Source organism: Trifolium pratense, linkage group LG4 (genome assembly GCF_020283565.1).
Source record: "Trifolium pratense cultivar HEN17-A07 linkage group LG4, ARS_RC_1.1, whole genome shotgun sequence".
Classification (NCBI taxonomy): Eukaryota; Viridiplantae; Streptophyta; class Magnoliopsida; order Fabales; family Fabaceae; genus Trifolium; species Trifolium pratense.
This window is the reverse complement of record NC_060062.1, coordinates 50,124,794-50,149,313: the sequence shown is the minus strand read 5'-3', so window position 1 is coordinate 50,149,313 and position 24,520 is coordinate 50,124,794. Positions and strand designations below refer to the sequence as shown.

The 24,520-nt window shown below is 32.0% G+C and overlaps 1 protein-coding gene and 1 pseudogene across 4 annotated transcripts; one reads left to right on the top strand and one right to left on the bottom strand.

The window, feature by feature from the left end:
- Positions 1 to 4,199: 4,199 nt before the first annotated feature.
- LOC123882366 lies at positions 4,200 to 8,506 on the bottom strand (annotated as a pseudogene).
- Positions 8,507 to 15,116: 6,610 nt separating this feature from the next.
- On the top strand, positions 15,117 to 24,210 carry LOC123882365 (alpha-mannosidase). 4 transcript variants are annotated; one of them, XM_045931214.1, is made up of 29 exons: positions 15,117 to 15,425; positions 16,059 to 16,296; positions 16,479 to 16,562; positions 16,733 to 16,821; positions 17,171 to 17,345; positions 18,609 to 18,812; positions 18,917 to 18,988; positions 19,246 to 19,359; positions 19,448 to 19,548; positions 19,629 to 19,722; positions 19,828 to 19,998; positions 20,092 to 20,181; positions 20,387 to 20,452; positions 20,571 to 20,627; positions 20,708 to 20,927; positions 21,030 to 21,166; positions 21,241 to 21,309; positions 21,397 to 21,456; positions 21,697 to 21,768; positions 21,860 to 21,907; positions 22,017 to 22,148; positions 22,238 to 22,303; positions 22,592 to 22,704; positions 22,790 to 22,886; positions 22,974 to 23,084; positions 23,173 to 23,268; positions 23,388 to 23,435; positions 23,748 to 23,816; positions 23,903 to 24,210. In XM_045931214.1, exons 2-29 carry the CDS (start codon positions 16,087 to 16,089, stop codon positions 24,089 to 24,091), a joined length of 3,054 nt encoding a protein of 1,017 aa, XP_045787170.1. In that variant the 5' UTR covers positions 15,117 to 15,425; positions 16,059 to 16,086; the 3' UTR covers positions 24,092 to 24,210. The 4 variants fall into 4 exon arrangements, with proteins under 4 accessions (XP_045787170.1, XP_045787174.1, XP_045787173.1 ...); XM_045931218.1 differs by lacking the exon at positions 15,117 to 15,425 and adding an exon at positions 15,692 to 15,747; XM_045931217.1 differs by lacking the exon at positions 15,117 to 15,425 and adding an exon at positions 15,718 to 15,794.
- Positions 24,211 to 24,520: the final 310 nt, after the last annotated feature.

Genomic DNA, 24,520 nt, shown 5'->3' with positions numbered 1-24,520 from the left:
GCTCTTCAATTTCATTCCATTGAGATAAAAGCTTACTCGGACTTTCAAGGTTGGTCTTCTTTTCTGACTCTTAGAGAAAATTACTATCCTAGGTTAGTTCAAGCCTTTTATTTTAAAGCCAAATGTGATCGTGAAAACTGTACCATTAGTGCAAATATTAAGGGGGTAGAATTTGAACTGAACCCAGATATTATTGCTGATATCCTTAAGATTCCAAATGATGGTTTTAGGTTTTATGGAAAAAACTGGTATAGTCTAGCTGGTACAACTCTTGAGGAAGTTGGTAAACCACTTTTCATCTTAGGATCACCAAAAGACACTCGCAAGACAGCTAACCTTAACTTTTTGCCAAAAATCTTTCATATCATGAGTCAAGGGAATGTTATGCCTAGACAAGGCAAGTATGAAAACTTAGATGATAATGAAATCATGGTTATCCATCACCTTTTTGAGAGGAAGAAGTTAAACCTTCCATTCATTATAATCAATTTTATGATGGATGTAGCAAGTAAGAACAACAAAAAATTCTGTGTTTCTTATGGCATGGCCTTAACCAAAATTTTTGAACATTTCAAAGTTCCTTTTGAAGGAGAAACCTCTGCAACCTTTTGCAAAAAAATTTCACTGAAAAATCTCAAACACTTCAAAAATGAACCAACCTCCCAAGCTCCTGTAAAGGTTTACACTAGAGCCAAGAGAAAAAGAAATGAGCAGTATGATGACACTGCACAATCTCAACAAATACCTGAACCTTCTGTTGAAGATGAACTTGTTTCAAATCCACCTTTTGCGCCACACTCTGTTGAAACAGAAATTCCTCAAAATGAGGCTTTTATTTCTCCATCCTCATCACAAATGCTAGGTCCTAGAGCTGAGATTAACTTGAACATCCCTCTAGCCTATCCACAAAATGAATCACAAATTGCAGCTGCACCTCAACCCGAGCCACAGCCACAAATTGCTCCAAATTTAGCAGTTAATCAATTTGTAAACCAACCTGACCCTGACTCTGTGTTAAACCATCTCACCTCCTCATCCACTAGTAGTGCTCCATTGTTTACTTCTCCACCAAGCTTCAACCTTTCACCTATGTTCAATGAGAGTTTTAGCAATAATCTCTTTAACTTTTCACCACCTCAGAACCCTTTTTCTCAACCCTTCTTCACCCAAAACATTTCCATTATTTCACCCACTTTGAATCTCCCAAACATCTCAAACTTCAATGCCGGACCATCAAATGCTGCACCTAGACCTTCACCACAATTACCAAGATCCAAAGTTGAGAGAACCACCTCCAAAACTAGGAGTGATGTGAAAAAATTGTTCCAAGCTACTCAACTTCTTGATTCTCATCTAACTTATATCACTCTTGAGAACTCAATCATGAGGGATTGGATTTCTAATGTTTTCTGTGAAAGATTTAATCTTCCAAAACCTCCGGTTAATCCATACCCCATTCATGTTCATGTTATGCCTCAACCTTCCACATCATCATCATCAGATGGCTCATCACCATCCAGGCCTGCGCCTTAGCCCACTTTTTGATATGACAAAGGGGGAGAAAATAACAAAGAAGAAAGCTGCAGATGCTAGCACAACAAAAGGAGCGCACCTCTTTTGATTTCTTTTGATTATTGTTCTGTTTTACTTATTTTGCATTGTGATGTTAAAAACTATGTTTTATGATGCATTTGTATTTTGAACTAGTGCGCCAATATGTTATGCTATGATAGCATGCATCTGCAAGTTTATTTTGAATCCATATATGAAAAAACTCTTGCTACTGCTATGAAATGAATGGTTTATATGTTATGTTATAAGCAGGTGTGTGAGTCATTAATTTGATCACAAGAAAACAAAGCTATGCTTTGAGAAATTATGCAATTGAGAAATATCTCAAAATTTTATCATGATCTCTTTTTTTTCTGTCAAGAGACAGTTTCAGGATTCATGATTGAAATATGTGATAAATTTCATATTGTTTGATTCTCTGAAACATGCTAAGTTTTTGATCCATGATATGTTTCTGCAATGAAGGCAGGTAAAAGATATTCAACCAAAAGGATAAGTAATGCTCTAAATCAAAACATACAAATGTTTTTGAAAATATCCTTAAAAACTCTGATATGAAACTCATTCAAATTTTGAGCAAAATCATCATAACCATAAACATTCACTTTGGTAAAAGAATGACTTATTTGTCATATTATTAATCAAAGTTTAAACTCAATTTGCTATTGAAAATAGAATGCTTAAATTGAGGGGGAGTTATTGACAAATCAAATGCAAAAGATTATCAAAATCTTTTATCAAAAACTCAAAATCAAAATTAAGTTAAATGTTTGTCATCATCAAAAAGGGGGAGATTGTTGAGGACAAAATCCTTATTTGATGTTTTAAAGATAACAAACATATTAATTAATTTTAATTATGATTATCTTGTTATCTACTAATGTGTTTTGTGATAAATGTTTCAACGATAATGATATCATCTATCAACGGTAACGTTATGGATGAGCAACCAATGGACAAGCAAAACATATAAGCAATGAGTAGAAACAAAAGAAGCATCTTAAAGTCTTGGCATAAATGATGAAGTGCTTCACAAAGATATTATTCCTTTGCCTCATCAAAAGTGGTAGTATTTTAAGGAAACACTTATGTAAGGAATATACCAAACATGGGATAAATTGAATCATGGGCCATAAAGCCTTTTTGGACTAAAGTGAATAAAAGCCCTTTGGACAAACAAAGGAAGCTTCCATCAATGATTGAAGAAGATTTAAAATTCAAATGAAAGCCACATCACACAATGATGGCTTGGACGAAAATTGGCCAACAAGGTGAAGTCACACCATAAGCCAAGTTGTAGCAAGCCTCTTTCTCTTCAAGGGAACATAGAGGGGACAAGAAAACAACAAAGGACAATGAGTCACCAAAACAAGTACAATAATTACATGATATTTTTTTCCCACTTGCATACAAGTTGTCCAACCCTAAATTAGGAAAGATTCCTTCTTATGGACATATATGGGCCACGTAAATGCAGTGGTTGTCATTGGATTAAAAGTGTAGTGCAGATTGCCATAACGGTAATGTTACTGAAGCAACGATAACGCACTATTCACAGCAAATTGACAGCACAACATTGTGACATGTCAAGTTGGATTTGAAATTCAAATCCCTCTCTCATACGCTCCTCCAAGGTTATATTTGCCTATAAATACAATGGAGCTACATGAAGAGAAGATTAAGAGTTTGCAAAAAGAATCAAATCATATACTTAGTTGAAGCAAAAATCAACAAGTAATAAACTCTTCAAAAGCAAAGCAAAGCATCAAAGATATCAATCATAAATTTGTGAAAAACAAATAGATAAAGCTTGCTATTATCAATCTCTCACTTGAGTTGATTTAACCCATTTTCCCCACAAATATTGTAACCCTCTCAAGTCTTTCTTTTATGTTAGATTGAGTGTTTGTGAGAAAGTCTTTTCGAGTGAAGAAAAGCATTTTGAGTGAAAGTCTTTTCGAGTGAAGAAAAGCATTTGTGTAAAAGTCTTTTCGAGTGAAGAAAAGCAGTTTGTATTGATCCAGTTGTGATCAAGTTTTTGATGCGAAGCAGAAGGTTCTGATCTGAGCATTTATAGTGGACAATCTCACAAGGACTGTGAGGACTGGACTAGCCCAAGTTGGGTGAACCAGGATAACTTTTGTGTGTTTTTCTCTTGGACTCTAAAATCCTTAAAACATACTAAACTAACTAACTGAGTAATACCAGAGTGCTCTGGGCCTTAAACATTTACTTATTCAGCAACTAACTCAGTATTTATTTTGTTCATTTATATATTGTTTATTTTATTGTTGCTAACTATATTTCTTTGTTAATTGTTAACTAACCAATTAAAAGAAATATTGTCTTGAGTTATTTTAAACTCACATAAAATAATTTTAAAAAGGGTCACAATTCAAACCCCCCCTTTCTTGTGACATTTATTGCTACTTCAGTTATATCATGTGTCATTGTGTTAATTTGCTAACCTTAGTTTATCATAAACTAGTATCCGGACCCCGTGCCAAGCACATGTAAAATAAGACTAAAAAATTAACATTTTAATATTAAAATTTTCATCATTCTGAAATAAAAAGGATGAAAATGAAAAACTATAACAGAAATTAGATTTTGGACACTACAGGGGAGAATGAGAAAAAAGTTTGAATAGAAAAAAGAAAAATGAGACACAATTTCAGCTGATCAATATTATGCTCAAAGATTACAATATTGCAAATGTTCTGTTTCATATATGTTTTTTATCAGTAAGATCTAACTCAATTGTCAATATCACTCTTTACCTGAGTTCGAACTCGAGACATCACAATTGTGAGTTCCATGTTATATGTGAGTCCCATTTTACCGATGTGTCATCAACCGATCTTTAATTTGTGCAACTATTCATTTATTTTGTCACGGTTCGGCAACACTAAAAAATCAGTTGCTTATGTAATACAAAACAAAAGAAACCTAAAATCATGTATCCTTGGGGGGAGCTTTCTTTGCAGCCTCAGCAGCTGCTTTCTCAGCTTCAATCTCAGCGACAATTGCGTCAATTTCAGCTTCCTCCAGTTGACGGAGTCCATTGTCCTTGGTCATCACGGCAACTTCAATGTTCTTGCCTCCACTCTCGACAACCTAATTACACATACCGACAAGGAAAAACCAAATGTGAAGTATTTATCAGATCCAGTTTTCCAAATTTATAACAAGTTACCAGACCATAATAGTACTACTATCAACATGAAAAGACTATTACGCAATCCATTATAATGTTTGACTGTATAAGCCATACAACCATCAGGGTAGGAATATCATTAATTGCAATTGAAAGTTTTGGCATAAATGAATCATGATTTTTTTTGACAGAAAATGAATAATAGATTAAACAAAGGTGGATGTGAACACAAATAGTGCATCGCATCAGATTTGTGCTTCAATCTTATTCAGTCAATGATTATGGGCCTGTTTGTTTCAAATTTTTCACTAAAAAAATCTATTTTTCCCAAAAAAAAATCTATTTTTTATCTTACTTGTGTTTGTTTCAGATTTTTTCAAAAATCATTTTAGTAAAAAAATCATTTTTTTCATCAAAATGAGAATCTATTTTCAATAGCTTTTATCAAAATCCATTTTTTTTATCATTCATCATCCCTCACCATCTTAAAAAAATAGATTTTAATGAGTGTAAACAAACGGCAAATAACTTTAGATTTTTTTCAAAATCTCTACAAAAAAATGATTTTCTTGAAAAAAATCATTTTTTTTAAATCTCAAACAAACGGGCCCTATATTCTACAAAAGAAAAAGCTGTGTGTCTGTATTGTATAGCAAGTTTTGGCATAAATGAATCGTAGATTTTTTCGACTGAAAATGAATCATAGATTAAACACAGGTGAATGTGAACACAAACAGTAAATAAGATTTATGCTTTAATCTTATGCAATGATAATATTCTACAAAATAAAAAGCTATATATGTCTTGTATTGTGTGGCAAGTTTAATATATCAACTATTTGTTATGTTCATATGCACACAAAATTACTGTGTCAATCAAGAATCAGAAAGCGGCGAGACCTCACATAAATGTAAAAATGGAAACCCAATGCTATAAAGGCCCAGCCATAGCAGGATTTAGGGAATGGTAAGACCACATTGTCGTCAACTGTTGGCAGCCTTACCTTATATGCACATTAAGTTAATATCATGAATATGAATATATTTCTAACACGGGTAATTTACCCTAAACTTCCTCCTAATTTGCAGTCAAATGATTATGTTAAGGACTCTCCCAATGCATTTGATTAGCAAAGTGAAAACATAAACAACTGAAGACACTCTTAAAAGTTCACCTAAAGTACCAGGTCATTGACAGCATTAGAAGAGTACATACACATGCAATGAGCAGAGAATAACAGCACCAATATTTACTAGCAAGGAAAATAAAGATGTTGCACAAGTTGCAACTAATAACCTAACTAAATGATAGACTCGTGTATTCTTTTTTCCACAAACACTAAAGCACAAATTAACTCACCTCAAGCAATGCCCGGATAGCCAGTTTGACAGTTTCTTGCCCGGACGTTTCTTTGAAGTTTTTCTCCAGAAACTCCCTGATTGAATTTGAGTTTCGACCAGTTGCATTGGCTTTCTATGCTGAAAATGTGCCAGAAGGGTCGGTTTGGTACAGAGATGGTGATCCGGTGTAAGGATCAAAGCCGACTATCAAGGTGGAAAGGCCAAAGGGCCGCACACCACCACTCTGGGTGTACTTTTGCTGGAGACCTGCTATGTACCGAGTAATATACTCTACAGTACAAGGATCTTCGACAGTAAGCCTGTGACTTTGACATTCTACTCGGGCTCGGTTTATAAGAACACGGGCATCAGCTTTAAGTCCAGCACAAGCAAGAGCAATGTGATTGTCTAGATTAACAATCTTCCTTACTGATCTGCAAAACAAAAGCAAAATGATGAGAAAACCCAAAATCATATTATATTATAAGCCTAGGATGTTAATAGCGGCGCTATAGCGCGCTATAGCGCTATAGCGTAGCGTTTTACCACCTCTCCGCTATGCTATAAGACTGCTTTCCGCTATTTAGAGAAGCGGAAATAGCGGCCGCTATTTGCAGGAAAATAGCGTTTTGTTAGCGGTGGCGTAGCGTTTCGGTAGCGCTATTTGGCCGCTTTAGCGTTTTGGAGGGGAAAAAATTGATGAAAATCTTTATTTTGGAAATAAATCATAAGTGAGGGGTATTTTGCACTTTTCTACACATCAAAAAGCTACCAACACATCACAACACGTGATTTACTTTTCTATTTGAGTTGTTTCTTCTTTCTTTTCTCACATCACGCTCTTCTCCTCTTCTCCTTCAACATCTCCTTCACCAAATCAACTCCTCTGTTTCCTTTCTCCAAATCAACTGCTCTTCTCCTCTACTTACAAGGTTTGTTCCTTTCTCAAACCTTAATGTGGTGGAGCTTAGAAGTGAAGATGAGGCAGAAGCAGATGTGGTCTCAAGGGCTTCAAAAGATTAATGGCTTGTCATTATTTTGTTTACTTTTAGAACTTGCTTATGCTTTATTTTAATGGGATGTCATTTTGAGTACTTCTAGAATTTTAATGGGATGTCATTTTGAGTACTTCTAGAACTTCATGGAATGTTATTAGTCTTTATTTAGAACCTATTTTGATGGTAAATGACAATATTTAGTATAATTATTAAGTAAGAAAGTCCTTTTAATTTTGTGTATTTTCCTATTTTAGTATTTATGTATGTTGTTGGAATTTATGTTTAATTTGTACATGACCGCTATACCGCTATAGCGCTACCCGCTATACCGCAATAGCATTTTTGAGGTTCGGCGCTACGCGCCGCTATCCGAGATTAACAACATAGTTATAAGCAGTGTGGATAAATTCCTATATAGAAGCTATATAAAAAAAGAAACATTCAAAGAATTTGCAATAACTATACACTTTTTAAAACAGTAGCTTCACGTATAAGCTAAAATTAGTTTCATCATCTCAAAATTTTCAAAAGTTCTCTCATAGTAACATATAACTATAAACATAACAATATACTACAAACACCTATAAGTTTCCAACTTTGCAAGAGCTATTTTCAAATGAAGAACTATAATCTTAATTTAACCGAGAAGCTATTGTGAGCTATAAACCAATCCAAACTAGATCTAAGCTATATAGAAGCTATAAACCAATCTAAATACACAACATAAATTTCAAAACCCTATTTCTTATAACTTTCTAAAAGGAGCAAACGAGTCTTAGAAAAATTCACCGTCAAAGAAGATCAGCATGCATAACAATAACAAATCATTTATCATACTACATTAATTGGGGAAAATAATTATATATTCACATCATAAATCACAGTAATACTAATAAACACTTAACAACACATTAGGATTCACCACTTATAAGTTATAACAAAAGCATAACAGTCTCAAAATTAAACTAAATATACAACAAACAATACACTGTGATTCAAGTGTCTTCACTTCTTCATCATCACTAAACCTAGCATCAAACACACATTACATTACCGATCACGCTTTAAACCTAACTAGGAACCATCGAATTAGAAGCTAATCGAAGGAAAAGGAACAATAATTACAAATTATGCATTGAATAAACTAAAAATCGAGAAAGTGTGAAAGCAGCTAACCTAGAGTCTTGGAGTTTGGCGGCGGATTTCTTCTCGACGCCGAGAACAACGTTATCAATACCGCGAACACCGACGGCGGCGTTACCTTTTCGAACAGCTTCAAGAGCGTACTCGACCTGGAAAAGATGACCATCGGGGGAGAAAACTGTGATTGCTCGATCGTATCTAGCCATTATCTTGCTGTTGCTATTCTTCGGCACCGTTACTGTCACGTTTTTATTCTTCTTTTTTTCTTCACTCTTCTTAGCCAACAAGTTATTTCATATTTTGTTCACGTTTTTATTCTTCTTTTTTTTTTAAATCATTTATTTCAGTCGCTGTTGTCCGCGTGCTCTGCAGCTTTAGGAACACATGTTTTGGCCTCTCCTCATATGGGTACTGCGCGCCTTGTCGCCTGGTCTCGCCCACGTGAAGGTACTGTGTGTCTTAACGTTGACGGAAGTCTCTTAGGATCGTCAGCAGGTTTTGGTGGTCTTATTCGCAATACCAACGAACGGTTCCTTAAAGGCTTTTATGGCACTGCATCTGAAGCAAGCGTGTTATTCGCAGAAATATTGGTTGTGCTTAACAGGCTTGATTTATGTTGGGTGAATGACTTTAGAAAAATTGTTTGTTTCTCTGACTCCTTGCAAGCCGTGACTTTGATTAAAGAGGGGGTGTCACCGCATCATCGTTTCGCGAATGAAATCCAAAGTATTCGGCAATTGATAAGCAAAGATTGAAGTGTTGTGATTAAGCATACCATTCGGGAGGGAAATGCCTGTTCGGATTGTTTGGCCAAGATGGGAGCTTCTTCAAACTTGTCGCTTGTGATTCTTAATACACCCCCGACTAGGTTATACTTGTCCCTCCTTGCTGATGCTCCTTTTGTTAGGGAGTAATCCCTTTTCTTTTAGTTTTGTTTGTTTTTTCCTTTTCTCTCTTGTAACCAAAAAAAATATTTTGTTCTGAAAATATATAAATTTGTTAGAGATTTACCTCAAAAAAAATTGTAACAAATTTTATATTTTTTTAAATACGTTTTAAATAAATTTTTTTATGACAAAACCGTTTGGACTTGACGACATGTCCCATTGGTTGACTAATGCGACCATGACGTGACAGATCTCAATCAAAATCAAGTTCATGTAAGTAGGGCCGAGCTTGGTAACGCTTGCTTGTGACCTAAGTTGGGGTATTAAGGTGTTGGAAAAGTATAATGTTTGCAAAAAAAAATATTTAATTATGTTAAATGCATTATTTAATTATGTCGTTGCTTATCAAAAAAAAAAAAAGTTCTAGGGACCAAAATGAAAATGAAATACAATAGGGACCAAAATGAAGGCAAATTCTAATATGGACCACTTCATCAAGTGGTCCATGGTGAATCAGTCATGAATAACATTATAACGAATACGAATTTTACAAAATATACCGTTGGATTGAAAGTTTATATCATATAGATTATCCATAGAAGAATTGAAAATCATTTGATATGTTATTGAGACACATCAAGATTAACGGTTTATTAAATAACGTAAATCTTGATGGGTCTCAATAACATATCAAATGATTTTCAAAAAATTTTAAAAAATTTATGGATGTTCTATACGATATAAACTTTCAATCCAACAGTAAATTTCGTAAAATTCATATTCGGTAGATCATTTGTCCACGGTGAACCACTTGCGAAAGTGGTCCACCATAGCATTAGCCCCGGAATGAAACCAAACTCCCAAACTTATCTTGGTCTTCATCTTCTTCCTCTGACAACATCACAACTTCACCTCTTCCTTAAAGAGATTGGAATATATCTTCCTTCTTCCTCACTATATTTTCCTTCTTCCCATTTGGTATTTTACTATTTTTTGTAGATCTTGTTTGGTTTGTATTTTCTTGGGATACATTTTTTTTGGGAATATTTAGGAATGGGTTTTGGAGTTGGAAGAGAATTGAAGAGAGGAGAGTAAAAGGGTTAAAGAATATCTTTAGTTAAACACAGAGAGGTGAGCTAAAGAAGGTGATGCAATATTCATGGGTCTCTTGGATTGATTTTGTTTGCTGGAAAAAATGGCTTATGTGATTGTTGAAAACAAGGGTTTATTATGGATCACCATTGATGAGATTCTTAGAAACAAAGAGGAAGGTCAAGGTGATTATGTGAAGTTCTAGTCTCTATTTCTAATCCCGAAGTGAAGAACACCACTACTTCCATTAAAATCCTTAGGATGAAAGAATCACATATTAAAAAAAAAAAGACAATGTCCAGATTACCTCCACTCTTGTCGTTTTAGTCCCTCAACATTCATCTTTTTCGTCATTTTAGTCCCTTAATGTTCATCTTTCTTTTTGTCTAGTTTACCTTTACTTTGGTGCATGACTACTATGACTAAACTTAGCAACAATAAACACTTTGGCGACCAAACTTAACGTCAATGACTACTATGACTAATAAAAATTAAATTCAAAGATTTTTAAATTTTTTTTATGATTCAAGGATTAATATGACAACGAGTGACACTTTCAGAAATTAAAATGACTGTTTACTTTTTTTTTTTTTTGCTTTATATGAACTAACCCAAAAACGATATAATAAATTGCTAGAAGGAGCAAATTAAAAAATTATATACATAAAATTGTAAGAAATTTTAGAAATATTGTGTCATGTATTTTAAATTTTAATAGATAAAAATTATTGTTTTTTTTTTTATCATATCCTTCATTAAACTTAGGAGAATGTTAACATGTGCTTTTAAGGCACATGTTAAGGAAGCAAAAATAGAATTATTAAATGTTAATTTGTGCATTTTAACTTTTGAATCATTAAATTTCTTGTATCATTAAATGTTTCATTTCTATATCGGATATCTTAACATATGTCGTAAACCCTTAAACTTATTTTTACGAAAGATGCTTATAATTTCAAAAAATGGTTGGCAATTTTTTTTTTAAAAACTTACTCGTTAAAACAAATCAATGAGTTAAAAAATGGAAAGAATTAATGTGTTAGTTAATTCCTTAAACTTGTGTCCTTAAGGCACATGTTAAGGAAGCAAAAATAAAAATTATTAAATGCTAATTTGTGTATTTTGACTTTTGAAGCATTAAATTTCTTGTATAATTAAATGTTGAATTTCTATTTTGGTGTATCTTAACATGTGCCTTAAGGGCACATGTTAACAAGACCCATAGTTAAAACGCATTAACTCCCAAAGTGATGAATGACGAATGGAGTTTTAATCTAAAAAACTAGTAATTGTTGCATGAGCTTAACTCAATTAGTAGAACATCGTATTATATATGTAGGGGTCGGGATTCGAATTCCGGTCATCACACTTATCCACTTTAAGGGTAGAATTTTTAGCCACTAGGCTACTTGACAAAAAAAAAATCTAGCAATTATCAAAATAAAATAATAATTTAAGTCTTGTAACATATTCCCTTTATCCTTATTTATAAGCAAAACTTTCCATTTTAGATTCATTTAATAGGTAACTAGTATAACTTACCCGTGTTATCGCCCGGGTTAATGTTCTATGAAAAATATAGATCATTTTTTTTCACACATGAAAAATATGGATTATTAAAATTTTAATATTGTGATTTTTTAATTATTTGTAAAATTAATTTTATATTTAATGTAATAGTTTATTTAAATATGATAAAAGATCCAAATTTTGGAGATTTTAAGGAGAAATGGCATAATGGAGAGTGATACTCCACTTCCCGTTCCCAACTCACATGTTCATATATTTGTTCTTTTATTTTCATAAAAAAAATGTCATTATGCAAAAACTAATCTAACGGTTAATATATTTGTTCTTAATCGTCATCTCTCTCCTTTAGACATTTGTTTTCTTCAGGAGTATTTTATCTCATGTCCCCATGTGAAAAAATTTCACATTTGAGAAGCAAAATGAGGCGATTTTAATTTTAATATTATTTATTTAAAAGTAATGAACAGTAGAATTGTTTGTCATTTGCTTGACACAAAAAAAAATTATATAATTTTTTTAAGCATATCTCATTTGTTAATGTGCAAATTTTAAAAAATGTATCTATTTGTTTTTATTTTTATTTGTTTATTTTACAGTGATGTATGGAGAATAAAAATAAAGTAATACATGATATTATTGCTTTTAATTCTTTTTTTTTATATATATAAAATCATTGTTACTTTCCCTGCTTTCAATTGATATCGTATTTTTTATATAATAAAATCTACAAATGTATGTCTCACCCCGTGTAAGTTATTTTTTGCTTAATACCTCCATGTAGCTTATTTTTTTTATCAATACCCCCGTATTTTAATATTTTGTTTGGTACAAATCACTATGTATTTTTTTTTATTAGAAAAACCACGTTAAGGTAAACCATAATTAATAGAATAATAAAATGAAATAGAAAAATCATCTATGAAGTCAATTACTTCATTCCTTTTATATTTCAGACAATGACACCTTTTTCTCTACTTGATAAGTATGAAGTTTAAGAATAATTTTTTTTAAGCATATCAATTTCTCAATTCCACATTTTTCCAATTCATTCTATAGTATAGTCATTCGAGGAGTTTCTATTATTTTATCAGTGTATTTGTTAAATATCACATGAAAAATTAGACAAATAAAAAAATAATGAGTAAAAAAATAGATTACAACATTTATTTATAAATAATAGTAAAAAAAACATTTATAAGCATGATTTAAATCCAATAAAAAATAATATGAACAACAATTCTTTTTTTAATAAGTAAACATATGATTAAAAAAATGACAATAAAATATAAAAAATATAAATAAATACTTAAAACTCTAACATCAATTGATAATACTTAATCCTAATTTGAATAACAAACAATGTTGTTCTTCCGTATATGGACCTGCAAATAAATATTTATAACTCAAAATTAGTACAATTTTCTGATTGTAGAATTAAACTTGAATATTTTATCCACTCATTTGTTCCCAATCCAGATGTTATTTATCCCTCGTAGTCATCTTCATCAGTCTCTGCAAGAATCCAAATAGTAAATAAAAGTTACAAAGATAGATGAATAATATTGTGGCTTCTTAAAAAGAAGTTTACAATTTCTACAAAAAAAAAAAAGTTTACAAAATATTATTGACTTTAGAGAAGAAAATGATTTCTCTTTTTTATGTTGAATCCTCTTATTGTAGCCTAACACAAGTAAACAAAATACCTGCAAAGAAAAACAAATAAAATTTAGATTTCATTCCACTTGAGAGCAACAAAAATTATATTGAACAAATAAATAAGAAATAACCAACAATAGCAATAGATTTTTTATTTAAAAAAAAAACAAACCAACAATAACAATAGATAGAAAAAAAAGTAGTGATTCTGTCAAAAAAAAAAAAAGAAAAGAAGAGTAGTGAAGGTGAGAAGAGAAGAGAAAATAGAGAAGGGGCGCTGAGACACTCAATGACTCTCACTCTTACATGTTGACCCGTATATATAGAAACTATAGTAGATTTTTGGTCCTTAATTTTTGAAATTTCCATCCATTTCAGCATTGATTTAATTTAATCAATATATATATTCCAAAAATGAGTTGGTGAATAATCAAAAGTTTCCATACGTAAAATTTCAATTGTATCAAAATATTAATATATAGACATTTTGTTCATAAAACCTGATTGAGCAATTTCTATAAAAAAAACTCTTGTGAGATATATAAAAAAAACATATTACGTAAAAAAACTCCATTGTTTGGTATATATAAAATTTCATATATAATACTTTTACAAAAAAAAAATTCATGTATAATATTATGTATTATATTAATATATATATATATATATATATATATATATATATATATATATATATATATATATATATATATATTAATGAGATATAATTATTTATATTTGAATTTGAGTTATTTCCTTTTAAAATTATTTTTAATAGGTGCATTAAATACGATTTATAAACAATAATTGAGAAATGATTGAATTTCCAAATTAGCCAAAGATTCTAAGTAAAATGATATCATCATGTATTAGAGAAATTGCAAAGGCCTTCATAGTTAGCCACATAGGAATTGGAGAAATATTAGAATGCCACATAAGACATGGATCAATGAAATGGTGCCACATAGGAATAAGACTATGAGAGAGAAACTCCTAAACATATAAATAATAGATGTATTTGATTGATTTATAATATAGGCCGGATACATTAATAATTCAATATATCTGAAAAGTTGACTTTTGTTTATAATTAAGGATGAGGAGTAATGAAAAACAAATCTTTCGGTGACTTTAGTCCTCCAAATAATAATATTCTTAGTCAAAAAAATAAAAGCAAAAGTTAATAAATTTATTTAAAAATATCAAAAAAAGAATTATAATGTATTCTTTTAATAATTTATTAACTTTTTGATATCTTCTTAATAAAAATTTGAATAATTAGAACATAATAATTACTATAATTTATTTAAAAATATACCCCAATCAATAACGTTAATAAAATAAATTTATTGATTTAATAAATTTTACAAGAAATAGCACAATAATTATATTAAGAAATTTATTATTTTTTCATTTTTTTTTTTGCTTTTACCACCGGTTTAATCTAGTTTGGGGGTCAGTTCTGGCATCAAGTGGTCGTTCTTACTAAGTTCAGCATCAATTATCACTGAACCAACTAACGATTGATATTTCTAATTCAACAATTATTTTAGAATGAAAAATTATTATTAATTAAAGTGAATTGTTTTATATTTTTCAAAGTCAAACTTTTATTGATTAAAAAAAAAGTCAAACTTTTTTTGTAAAAAAAAAAAGAGTCAAACTTTTATCACTAAATTATTGCAACACATTAATTTCTCATAAATTGGGTGGCTGTTTTATTCTCACTTTTTTTTAAGCTGACTGTTTTCTTCTTTAAACTCAATGAAATTGATTTCTTGTTTTTAACTTAAACATAGTTGGAAGAAGGGGGAGTGAGGGAGTCGTGCATTATCAAAGGGAATTGGATTTGAGAAAGAAAAAGAAAATCACCATTACACTTAAAGACTCTTTGCTAGAGTACCTAGTGCAACCAAAACCAACATTTGATCATTGAGAAGTGAAACTGAAATTAGAGCAAGGGAGAATGAGAATAAAATTTGAGTAGAAAAAGGAAAAAAAAAAAAAAAAAATATCAGCTGATCAATATTTTGCATAGCTTGGAATTCAGGTATGTCAATTTAATATGTTCAAATATTATAATATATGAATTTCTGTTTTCTTATGGTTAAATATATGTTTTTCTTTTTCTTTTTCCGTAAGATCTAAAGTTAACTGATAATGTTGATATTGTCAAATTGAACATTTTTATCTGAATTTCACCTCAAGATGTCACAATTGCGAGTTTCACGTGGTATGTGATGTTTTTTCATTTCGCCCACCAACAAAAAAATGCTTTTAGTCATATATTTATGAGTGTGTCATCAACTAATCCTTAATTTGTGAAACTATTCATTTGTTTTGTCACGATTCAACAACACTCAAAATAATCAGTTGCGTAAAAATATCACATAAGATTAATATTTCCTGATTTACTTTTGTAAGGACTAACGTTTTTTTTTCCTCGAAACAATTTGGTTGATATATTTCGTGAGGGATTAAAATGAGATTTCCCTTAATTAATTTTATGTCCCCATAACATGCTAGGAATCACTAACAACAAAAGATACATAGGCCGGCACTCTTTATACAAAGAATCAATGCCCAATTTATTAGTATTTATTAATCATATTCAGCTTTGGTTTATCCTTACATATAATAATTGAATAATTATTTTATTTTATTATATATATCATACTTGCAGAATCATCAGCATAGTTTGGACAGTGAAAATGGGAAACGCAAGGACTTTCTCAGTGTTTACTTTTCTTCTCTTGTTTTGTTTCTATGGAACACTTGTTTCTGCATACACAAAGTACAATACTGGTGCTGGTGTTGTTGAAGGAAAATTGAATGTTCATTTGGTTCCACACTCCCATGATGATGTTGGTTGGCTTAAGACTGTTGATCAGTATTATGTTGGCTCCAACAATACCATTCAGGTTAGAATCCTATTCATTCGCGCTTAGTGCGCATTTGGATTGACGTTGAATTTGGCAGAATGAGAGTTTTGTTCTGTCTCAATTCAAACATGTAAAAGTTGTTAACTTGTTGAGGTTTCATTCAAAGCTTCAACTTCAAAAAAAAAAAAATCTATGTTTAATGTTTTTTTTTTTTTTTGTAGGGAGCATGTGTTGAGAATGTGTTGGACTCAGTGGTTTGGTCCCTTCAAAAGGATCCAAATAGAAAATTTGTGTTTGCAGAGATTGTACGTTTAATTTCAGAACTTATATTAGATTCCATATACAAAATCCAAATCCTGTAATTAGCTATATGTTTACATGATGCCAAAGTCATATTGCACACTTCACATAGCATTTGATTGTTTGTTTTTTGAGACATTTACTTAAATTATGGATTTTTTGAAATAATTAATAGGCATTTTTCCATCGATGGTGGGTAGAACAAAGTCCTGAAACGCAAGAACAAGTCAAAAAGCTTGTGGCTGCCGGTCAGCTAGAATTCGTGTAAGTAGTAAAGTTATACATATTTTAACAATGGTAATGATCTTCAGACACTTATTTTTTGTCTACACTTGTGACATCTGGTTAATCATATTCAAAATGTAGTTAATTTACTTGAGTAGATGACTAAATCAATCACGGTCAAAATCGTGGTTAATTCAACTATATAACTAACCATAATTTCACATTTTTGAACGTGATCTAGATTAACCATCTACTCAACTGAATTAACTACAATTTTTGCACGTGTTAGTGTCGCAGGTGTAGGAAAAATAGGGTGAGAGTGTAATGTAATACTGTTGAAGATGTGAGTGTGAGTGATGAGAGTATTTATTTATGTTTGTGTCGGCAGAAATGGTGGTTGGTGTATGCACGATGAAGCTACGGTCCACTACATAGACATGATTGATCAAACAACTTTGGGGCATCGTTTTATAAAGGACCAATTTAATACAACACCTCGTGCTGGTTGGCAAATTGACCCTTTTGGTCACTCTGCTGTACAAGGTTACCTACTTGGAGCTGAGGTAAGTCCCTCTTTTGTGTCTATTTTTTGGGCAAGTTCTATTGGTGGTTCACTAAAGTATTTCATTTGAATATTGTCTAAAATTTCTTCAAAGATCTATTATTATAGGCTAGTTAGTTCTATGGTGGTCCACTCAATGTTGTTGCCCCCCAAAAGTAGAGTAACTTACTCTCAAAAGTCAAAAGTATAGCTTTACGGTCCTTTTCACGATGTTTTCTCTCCCCACCCCGTGAATTTTTTATCCTCCTGAATTTTTAATTTTGTCTTTGAAAAAACTTCGGTTCGTAGAAACCGAAGTTTTTTTTTTGCCTTGAAAACAAATTTCGGTTTCTAAAAACCGAAATTTACTTTGAATTTGCACTAGTAAAAATTCAGTTTATGCGAACCAAATTTTTCGCAAAATTAGAATATTGGGGATATAAAAGATTCACGGGAGGTGGGGAGAGAAAACATCCATTTTCATAAGGCAAAGTAAAATTAAAGAACATGAAACCAACTATGGATGGGTCATGTAGTAATAAATTGGATCCTCTAAGGTATTTGGAAATTAAGTACTTCAGGGATTCGATTATTGTTTCTTGCATATGGAAAAAAAATTGGTTAGAAGGAAGAACTCGTCTTGTATTTCTTGTAGATTTATTGATGGAGATTAGTCACCGTTAAATGATAGTGAAACTTATGTGTCCACAAAATTTCTGACAAAGATTAGTCATCATTAAACGGTTGTGGAAACTTCCTACTGATATCATTGTAACCAAAGAAATAAATAAATTAATGAATATCTCTAAGTTAAATTGGTAATTGTAATTCTATAACTAATTATTATAACTAACTATTATATCTAACAGTGATGTGTCTAAACAAATTAATGATATAATCTGACAAATTATATTTTCAAGAATTAATAATTTGATCTGTATTCCCTGCTGTAATTGCTTCATGCAATAGACAATCTCAACCTTTAATTTATGATCACACGCTCAAATTCATGCATGCATTGTTGATTTGACAGATTAACATCGTTTCAACACATCCATTCGTTTTTTATCGGACGGTTTATAACAATTACTGCGTTGACACGCAGTAACTGTGAGAAATCCAATCCCCATACATAACCATATGTCCAAATAATGTTTTTAAGGAGGAAATGCATTACAATTATTAGAAATTAGAATAGTACAAATATACTAAGACACTTTATTTTTCTTGAATAAATTGTGTGTGTTATGCCTCCAAAGTCACATGATTATAATTTCTTTTGCAGCTTGGGTTTGATTCAGTACACTTTGCTAGAATTGATTATCAAGACAGAGCTAAACGCAAAGGTGACAAATCACTTGAAGTTATTTGGCGTGGTTCCAAAACATTTGGTTCTTCAGCTCAAATTTTTGCCAACACTTTTCCTGTTCATTATAGTGCTCCAAGAGGTTTCAACTTTGAAGTCTCTAATACTTATGATCCATTACAGGTTCCAACACTCAAACCAATTAGTAAAATACTAATGCAAATATTTATTTGTTTATTTTGCATGTTTTGTTTTAATACATTGCATGTTACCTTTTACAAGTGCAGGATGATCATCGTTTATTTGATACCAATATCGAACAGCGTGTCAGGGATTTTATTGATGCTGCTATTATCCAAGTAGGCCAATTCTATCCATGGATTATGAAATTACACATTGCAATTTGTCAATTCCCTTAGCATTTATAATGTCATATGTGTACCGCTATACCAGCTTATTTTCGCTACTGTCACAAAATCGCGTGTTTAGCATATTAGTGCGATCTGGATAGTCTAGATCAGTGATAGCGTGATTTTTTGAATCTTTGAAATTTGAATTTGATATATGTTCTAAAAGACAAGAATGTGGAAACTTGATTTGTTTGTACTTATTATAGGCGAATGTGACGAGGACAAACCATATCATGTGGACAATGGGTGATGATTTTCAATACCAATATGCAGAAACTTGGTTCAAGCAAATGGATAAATTAATTCACTATGTTAATAAGGTATTGGTTAATTTTATGATGCATATGCTGTAAATTCTTTTTTATCACGCTGAGTTTTAATACAGGTTTCGTTGTGTTTAATGTTCAGGATGGTAGGCTGAATGCCTTGTATTCTACTCCATCAATTTACACCAATGCGAAAAACGCTGCAAACCAGTTGTGGCCACTGAAAACCGATGACTACTTTCCGTAAGGATCTTCCATTATTTTGTTTGGTATGCAGCTTATTATCGGTTAATTAACCACTGAAAACCGATGATTTCTTATAGGTATGCTGATAGTTCAAATGCATATTGGACAGGCTATTTCACTAGCCGCCCCGCCTTAAAGCGATATGTTAGGACGCTAAGTGGTTACTATTTGGTATGATATTTATGTTCTATAAAAAATTAAGTGAATTTTTCCTGTTTGCACTCGAGCGTTCTTCACAAATCCAAGATATTTGAAATTTCCAACATTTTGATGTAGGCCGCACGTCAACTTGATTTTTTTGCTGGAAAAAGATCGACAACTATATCCAATACTTTTGACCTTGGAGAGGCTCTAGGACTTGCACAGCACCATGATGCTGTTAGTGGAACTGCTAAACAACATACAACGGATGACTATGCGGAACGGTTGGCTATTGGAGCCTCTAAGGTCAGGAACTTGAACTTCTCTAACCATATGTTTTGTGTGTTGCGATTTTTTGTTACGATTAAATAATTTTCCAAAAGTAATTATTTCTTGCAGGCTGAAGCAGTTGTTAGCTCTTCTTTGGCATGTCTTGCTAATAAACAATCAGGCGATCAATGTTCAGCACTTACATCAGCATTTTCTCAGGTAATGTTTCAAATGAATTAAAGGAGAAAGCAAAAACATCAAAAATGTTGAAGTAGGTTCTATCATTCATTGTTCTAGCTAAAGATATATTTTGAGAACACATTATTTATCTTATGTGAATTTTATCTCTAGATAATATAGTTGGTCTTCTACTATTGAAATATTTTTGTCAATAATTTTTTCCATTATTGCTGAATTTTTGCAGTGTCAATTACTCAATATCAGTTACTGCCCTCCAACAGAAGGCAATATTCCACAAGCTAAAGAATTGGTAATATTTTCGTAATCGTTTGATCGTTTGATGAGCATATATATTGTCAGTGCAAAATAACGATTTTTCATTAGATGTCTATGTAATACTGATTTACACTGATAGTGTATGTATCCAGGTAGTGGTGGTGTATAACCCTCTTGGATGGAATCGTACCGATATAGTCAGAATACCAGTAAGAATATATCATTTGCTTGCGACATTATCAAATACAGCATTTTCAATATCATGCTAAAAGGCGACCATTTTCATCAGGTTAATGAAGCTAATCTTGGAGTCAAAGATTCATCTGGAAATAACCTTGAAGTACAATATGTGGATGTGGATGATGTTACAAAAGATTTAAGAAAATTATATGTAAATGCCTATTTGGGATTGTCTCCAAAACAAGCCCCGAAGTACTGGCTTTTGTTTCAAGTGTCCGTACCTCCGCTTGGATGGAGCACATACTTCATATCTAAGGCAGCAGGAAAAAGTAAGTTCCGAATGTTTCGTGTTTGAAATATAAGATATTTATTTTCATATAATAATTTTTAGTACTAAATATGGTATATTGATGTTAATTTCCACTTGATAGGTACAAGGAGAAAAGGTGATCTCTCACACCATAACAGTAAGAATGGTGAAAACATTGACATCGGGCCGGGAAACTTAAAGATGTCATTTTCTTCAACTTCAGGAAAACTCAATAGGATATATAATTCAAAAACTGGAGTAAGAACTTTTCATGTACACAATTTTGTGAACCGAGTAAGAGAGAAAATAACATGATTTTTAATATTTCTCAGGTTAATATAGAAATTCAACAAAACTACCTTTGGTATGCCTCTAGTGTGGGTGATATAACAGATACTCAGGTGTGTGATTTCCTTGTGCATATTATTGTAATAACAAATTAAATTATTACTATATTGTATGCTTGAACGGTGTGATTTCTTCTGTAGGCATCTGGTGCATATATATTCCGCCCAAATGAAACCTCTCCACATATTGTTTCGAGATCAGTAAGTTGCTATCTTTAATTTGTTAACCTATGTCATTGGATGGATATCATAAGAAATGTGATTATATAACTTTCAACAGACGATAAAAAATTGACAAAAAGTTACAAATTATTTTAAGTTTGCTATTCCTCCTGTTATAATACGTTTATGTGTTTGTGTGTCCACTTTCCGTTCGGCTTTTAAATTTCGTACACGATTTTGTTATCCGTACAGACACATTTCGATTTATTTGATATGCAGGTGCCCTTCAAGGTAATCCGTGGACCGCTAGTTGACGAGGTTTATCATAAGTTTAGTTCTTGGATTTACCAGGTTAGTAACTTGTACATTAAGCTACCAGTTTTGACTACAAATGCGATGGATTTAATATTGAAAATGTAACAGTACTGTTTACTTTTTTTAGGTTACTAGGTTGTACAAAGGCAAAGACCATGCTGAAATCGAATACACTGTGAGTCACATTGTCTCGCCAACCACTCTTATGTATTGATACTAGCCAAAAGTAATACTTCTAGTTGTAAAACTAACAAATAAAGTTCTGACACAAATTTAATGTGAAGATTGGTCCAATTCCTACCGGTGGTGGATTCGGTGATGGAATTGGAAAAGAGGTAATCACAAGAATTACAACAAATATGGCCACAAACAAGGAGTTTTATACCGATTCTAATGGAAGAGATTTTCTGAAACGGGTAACATTCATAATACAATTGTCTTCTGTTTATTATGAAATCCTATGGGGAGATAAGACTTATATGACCTAAAAAAAATGCCAATGCAGGTTCGAGATCATAGAGAAGATTGGCCGCTTAATGTTACTCAGCCTGTAGCAGGAAACTACTATCCAGTAAAATTCTTTCACTCTATTAATTTTGATTTTACAATCGTTGGTTAAGTTGATATAATTATTAGGTTTCATATGAAAAATATCTTAAGTAGAGGTTAGTTTGTTTCCTAATGTGATTAGGATTAAAAAGTCTAGTTTTAGCATAAATAAGTGCAAGTGCTTTTGATCTTTTGTATAGCATCAAATCAAACTATAATTGTAATTCAAAGTGGTATTTCTTTTTCTTCCCTCCTTCTTTGTCTAGAAGACTGAGAGTTTAAATATAACTAATTTGTTTTATATGTCCAGCTCAATCTTGGAATTTATACTACGGATAAGAAATCTGAATTCTCGGTCTTAGTTGATCGTGCCACCGGTGGATCCAGCATCAAAGATGGCGAGGTGGAATTGATGCTTCATAGGTATATATCTAACAAAAAATTTATTCTCTATTTCAATATTATTGTATGTATACAAATTATTGACATTCAATGTTTACTACTCAAGGCGCCTTCTCTCAGATGACGGTAGAGGAGTTGGGGAATCACTCGATGAAGAAGTTTGTGTAATAGAGAATAATAATGCTACATGTGAAGGACTGACAGTATGGCAATGTCATCAATTAGTTTACATTTTAATGCATCCTTGATGTTTCCCTCTTTCCATATAGCTTATAGATTTTTTATCATAGGTTAGAGGAAATTACTATATCAGCATCGACAATGTCGGAGCTGGTTCGCGCTGGCGCCGTACAACTGGTCAGGAAATTTACTCACCACTCTTATTGGCTTTTACACATGAGGTATGGCAGACTCAATTGTTGGTACTACATGGACTAATGAATCATGCTCACTGCCATATCGCATCTTATGAGATATTTGATTGATCAGAATGCGGAAAATTGGAAGTCCTCTCATTTAACCAAAGGAACTGTCATGGATCCAAATTACAGCTTGCCTCCTAATGTTGCCTTGATAACTCTTGAGGTAGATCAAATGAAACAAATCATTTTTGTTGCTCTCTCTCTCTCTCTCTCTCTCTCTCTCTCTCTCTCTCTCTCTCTCTCTCTCTCTTTCTCTCTCTCATTAACTTGAATGTTTTACAGGAGTTGGATGGTGGGATTGTTCTTCTCCGATTGGCACATCTATATGAGGTAAATATATGAAAATTACCTTCGGAGTTTTCAGATGAACCAATCCAAAGTAATGTATTACCAAAGTTCAACATGAATCATGTACCAACTCTAGTATTCAATACACCCTTGAGGTTATGCTGCTAATATTGATATTGCAGAAAAATGCGAACTAATGCAGCCAATGCAGTTGCATGCCATTCTAGAGACCTAGAACCTTTATAATGCGGACGTAATTGCAGTTGCAGACCGCAGTTTAGAACTGTGCATAATTTATCTTGATTAAGTTGCAATAAGTAACTAACTCCTTTTGTGTTTTCAATGTGATTATAGCCAAACGAAGATGCTCAATATTCAACTCTAGCCAAAATTGAACTAAAAAAGTTGTTTGCTACAAAAACGGTACATACTTAACATGTCTTTTTGATGGACATATATAATTTCTTAGAATTGCTTAATATGAACTTATTTTTGTTTCATTAATGCAGATAAATGAGTTGAAAGAGGTAAGTTTATCAGCTAACCAAGAAAAGTCAGAAATAAAAAAGTTGACATGGAAGGTTGAAGGGGACAAAGGACAAGAACCTCAAGCAGTTAGGGGAGGTACTGTAAGCACTTCAGATTTTGTTGTTGAGCTTGGTCCCATGGAAATTCGTACTTTCCTGTTGAAATTTTAAAAACTAGTCTCAAAATCATCATTGATGTTTTTTATTTTAAGAAGAAATAAACATGTGGATAACAATGATACTGCCTATTAATTTGTATAAATTTGGTGGAACTCATGAATTTTAACCAATACAAAATATATGTTGAAAAATGTGTGTTATGCATGTAATGCGAGATTGTGAAGATATCCAATGATTTTGGAACAGGGTCATCAAACATGACCAGTGGAGTAAATTTATTAGTATTGAAATGTATGCATGGCTTGAATGGAATATTTCAAGCACCGAGATCGACAGCACTGTTTGGTTCGGCAAACATTCTTCGGTGTGGTTGTTAATTTCCTTTGCAAAGATCGTAATTCATTAATCAAGTAGATTTTCTGCAAAACAGTCTGATGACTTATGATTAAAGTAACTTATTCACGAAATTTTTATTGTTAA

Bases quoted from the DNA above. Each gene is read 5' to 3' on its own strand.
- LOC123882365 (XM_045931214.1), top strand. From the start codon at position 16,087: ATGGGAAACGCAAGGACTTTCTCAGTGTTTACTTTTCTTCTCTTGTTT. The intron at 20,928-21,029 runs GTAAGTTCCGAA...TCCACTTGATAG, and splicing joins ATCTAAGGCAGCAGGAAAAA to GTACAAGGAGAAAAGGTGAT. The intron at 23,817-23,902 runs GTACATACTTAA...TCATTAATGCAG, and splicing joins AGTTGTTTGCTACAAAAACG to ATAAATGAGTTGAAAGAGGT.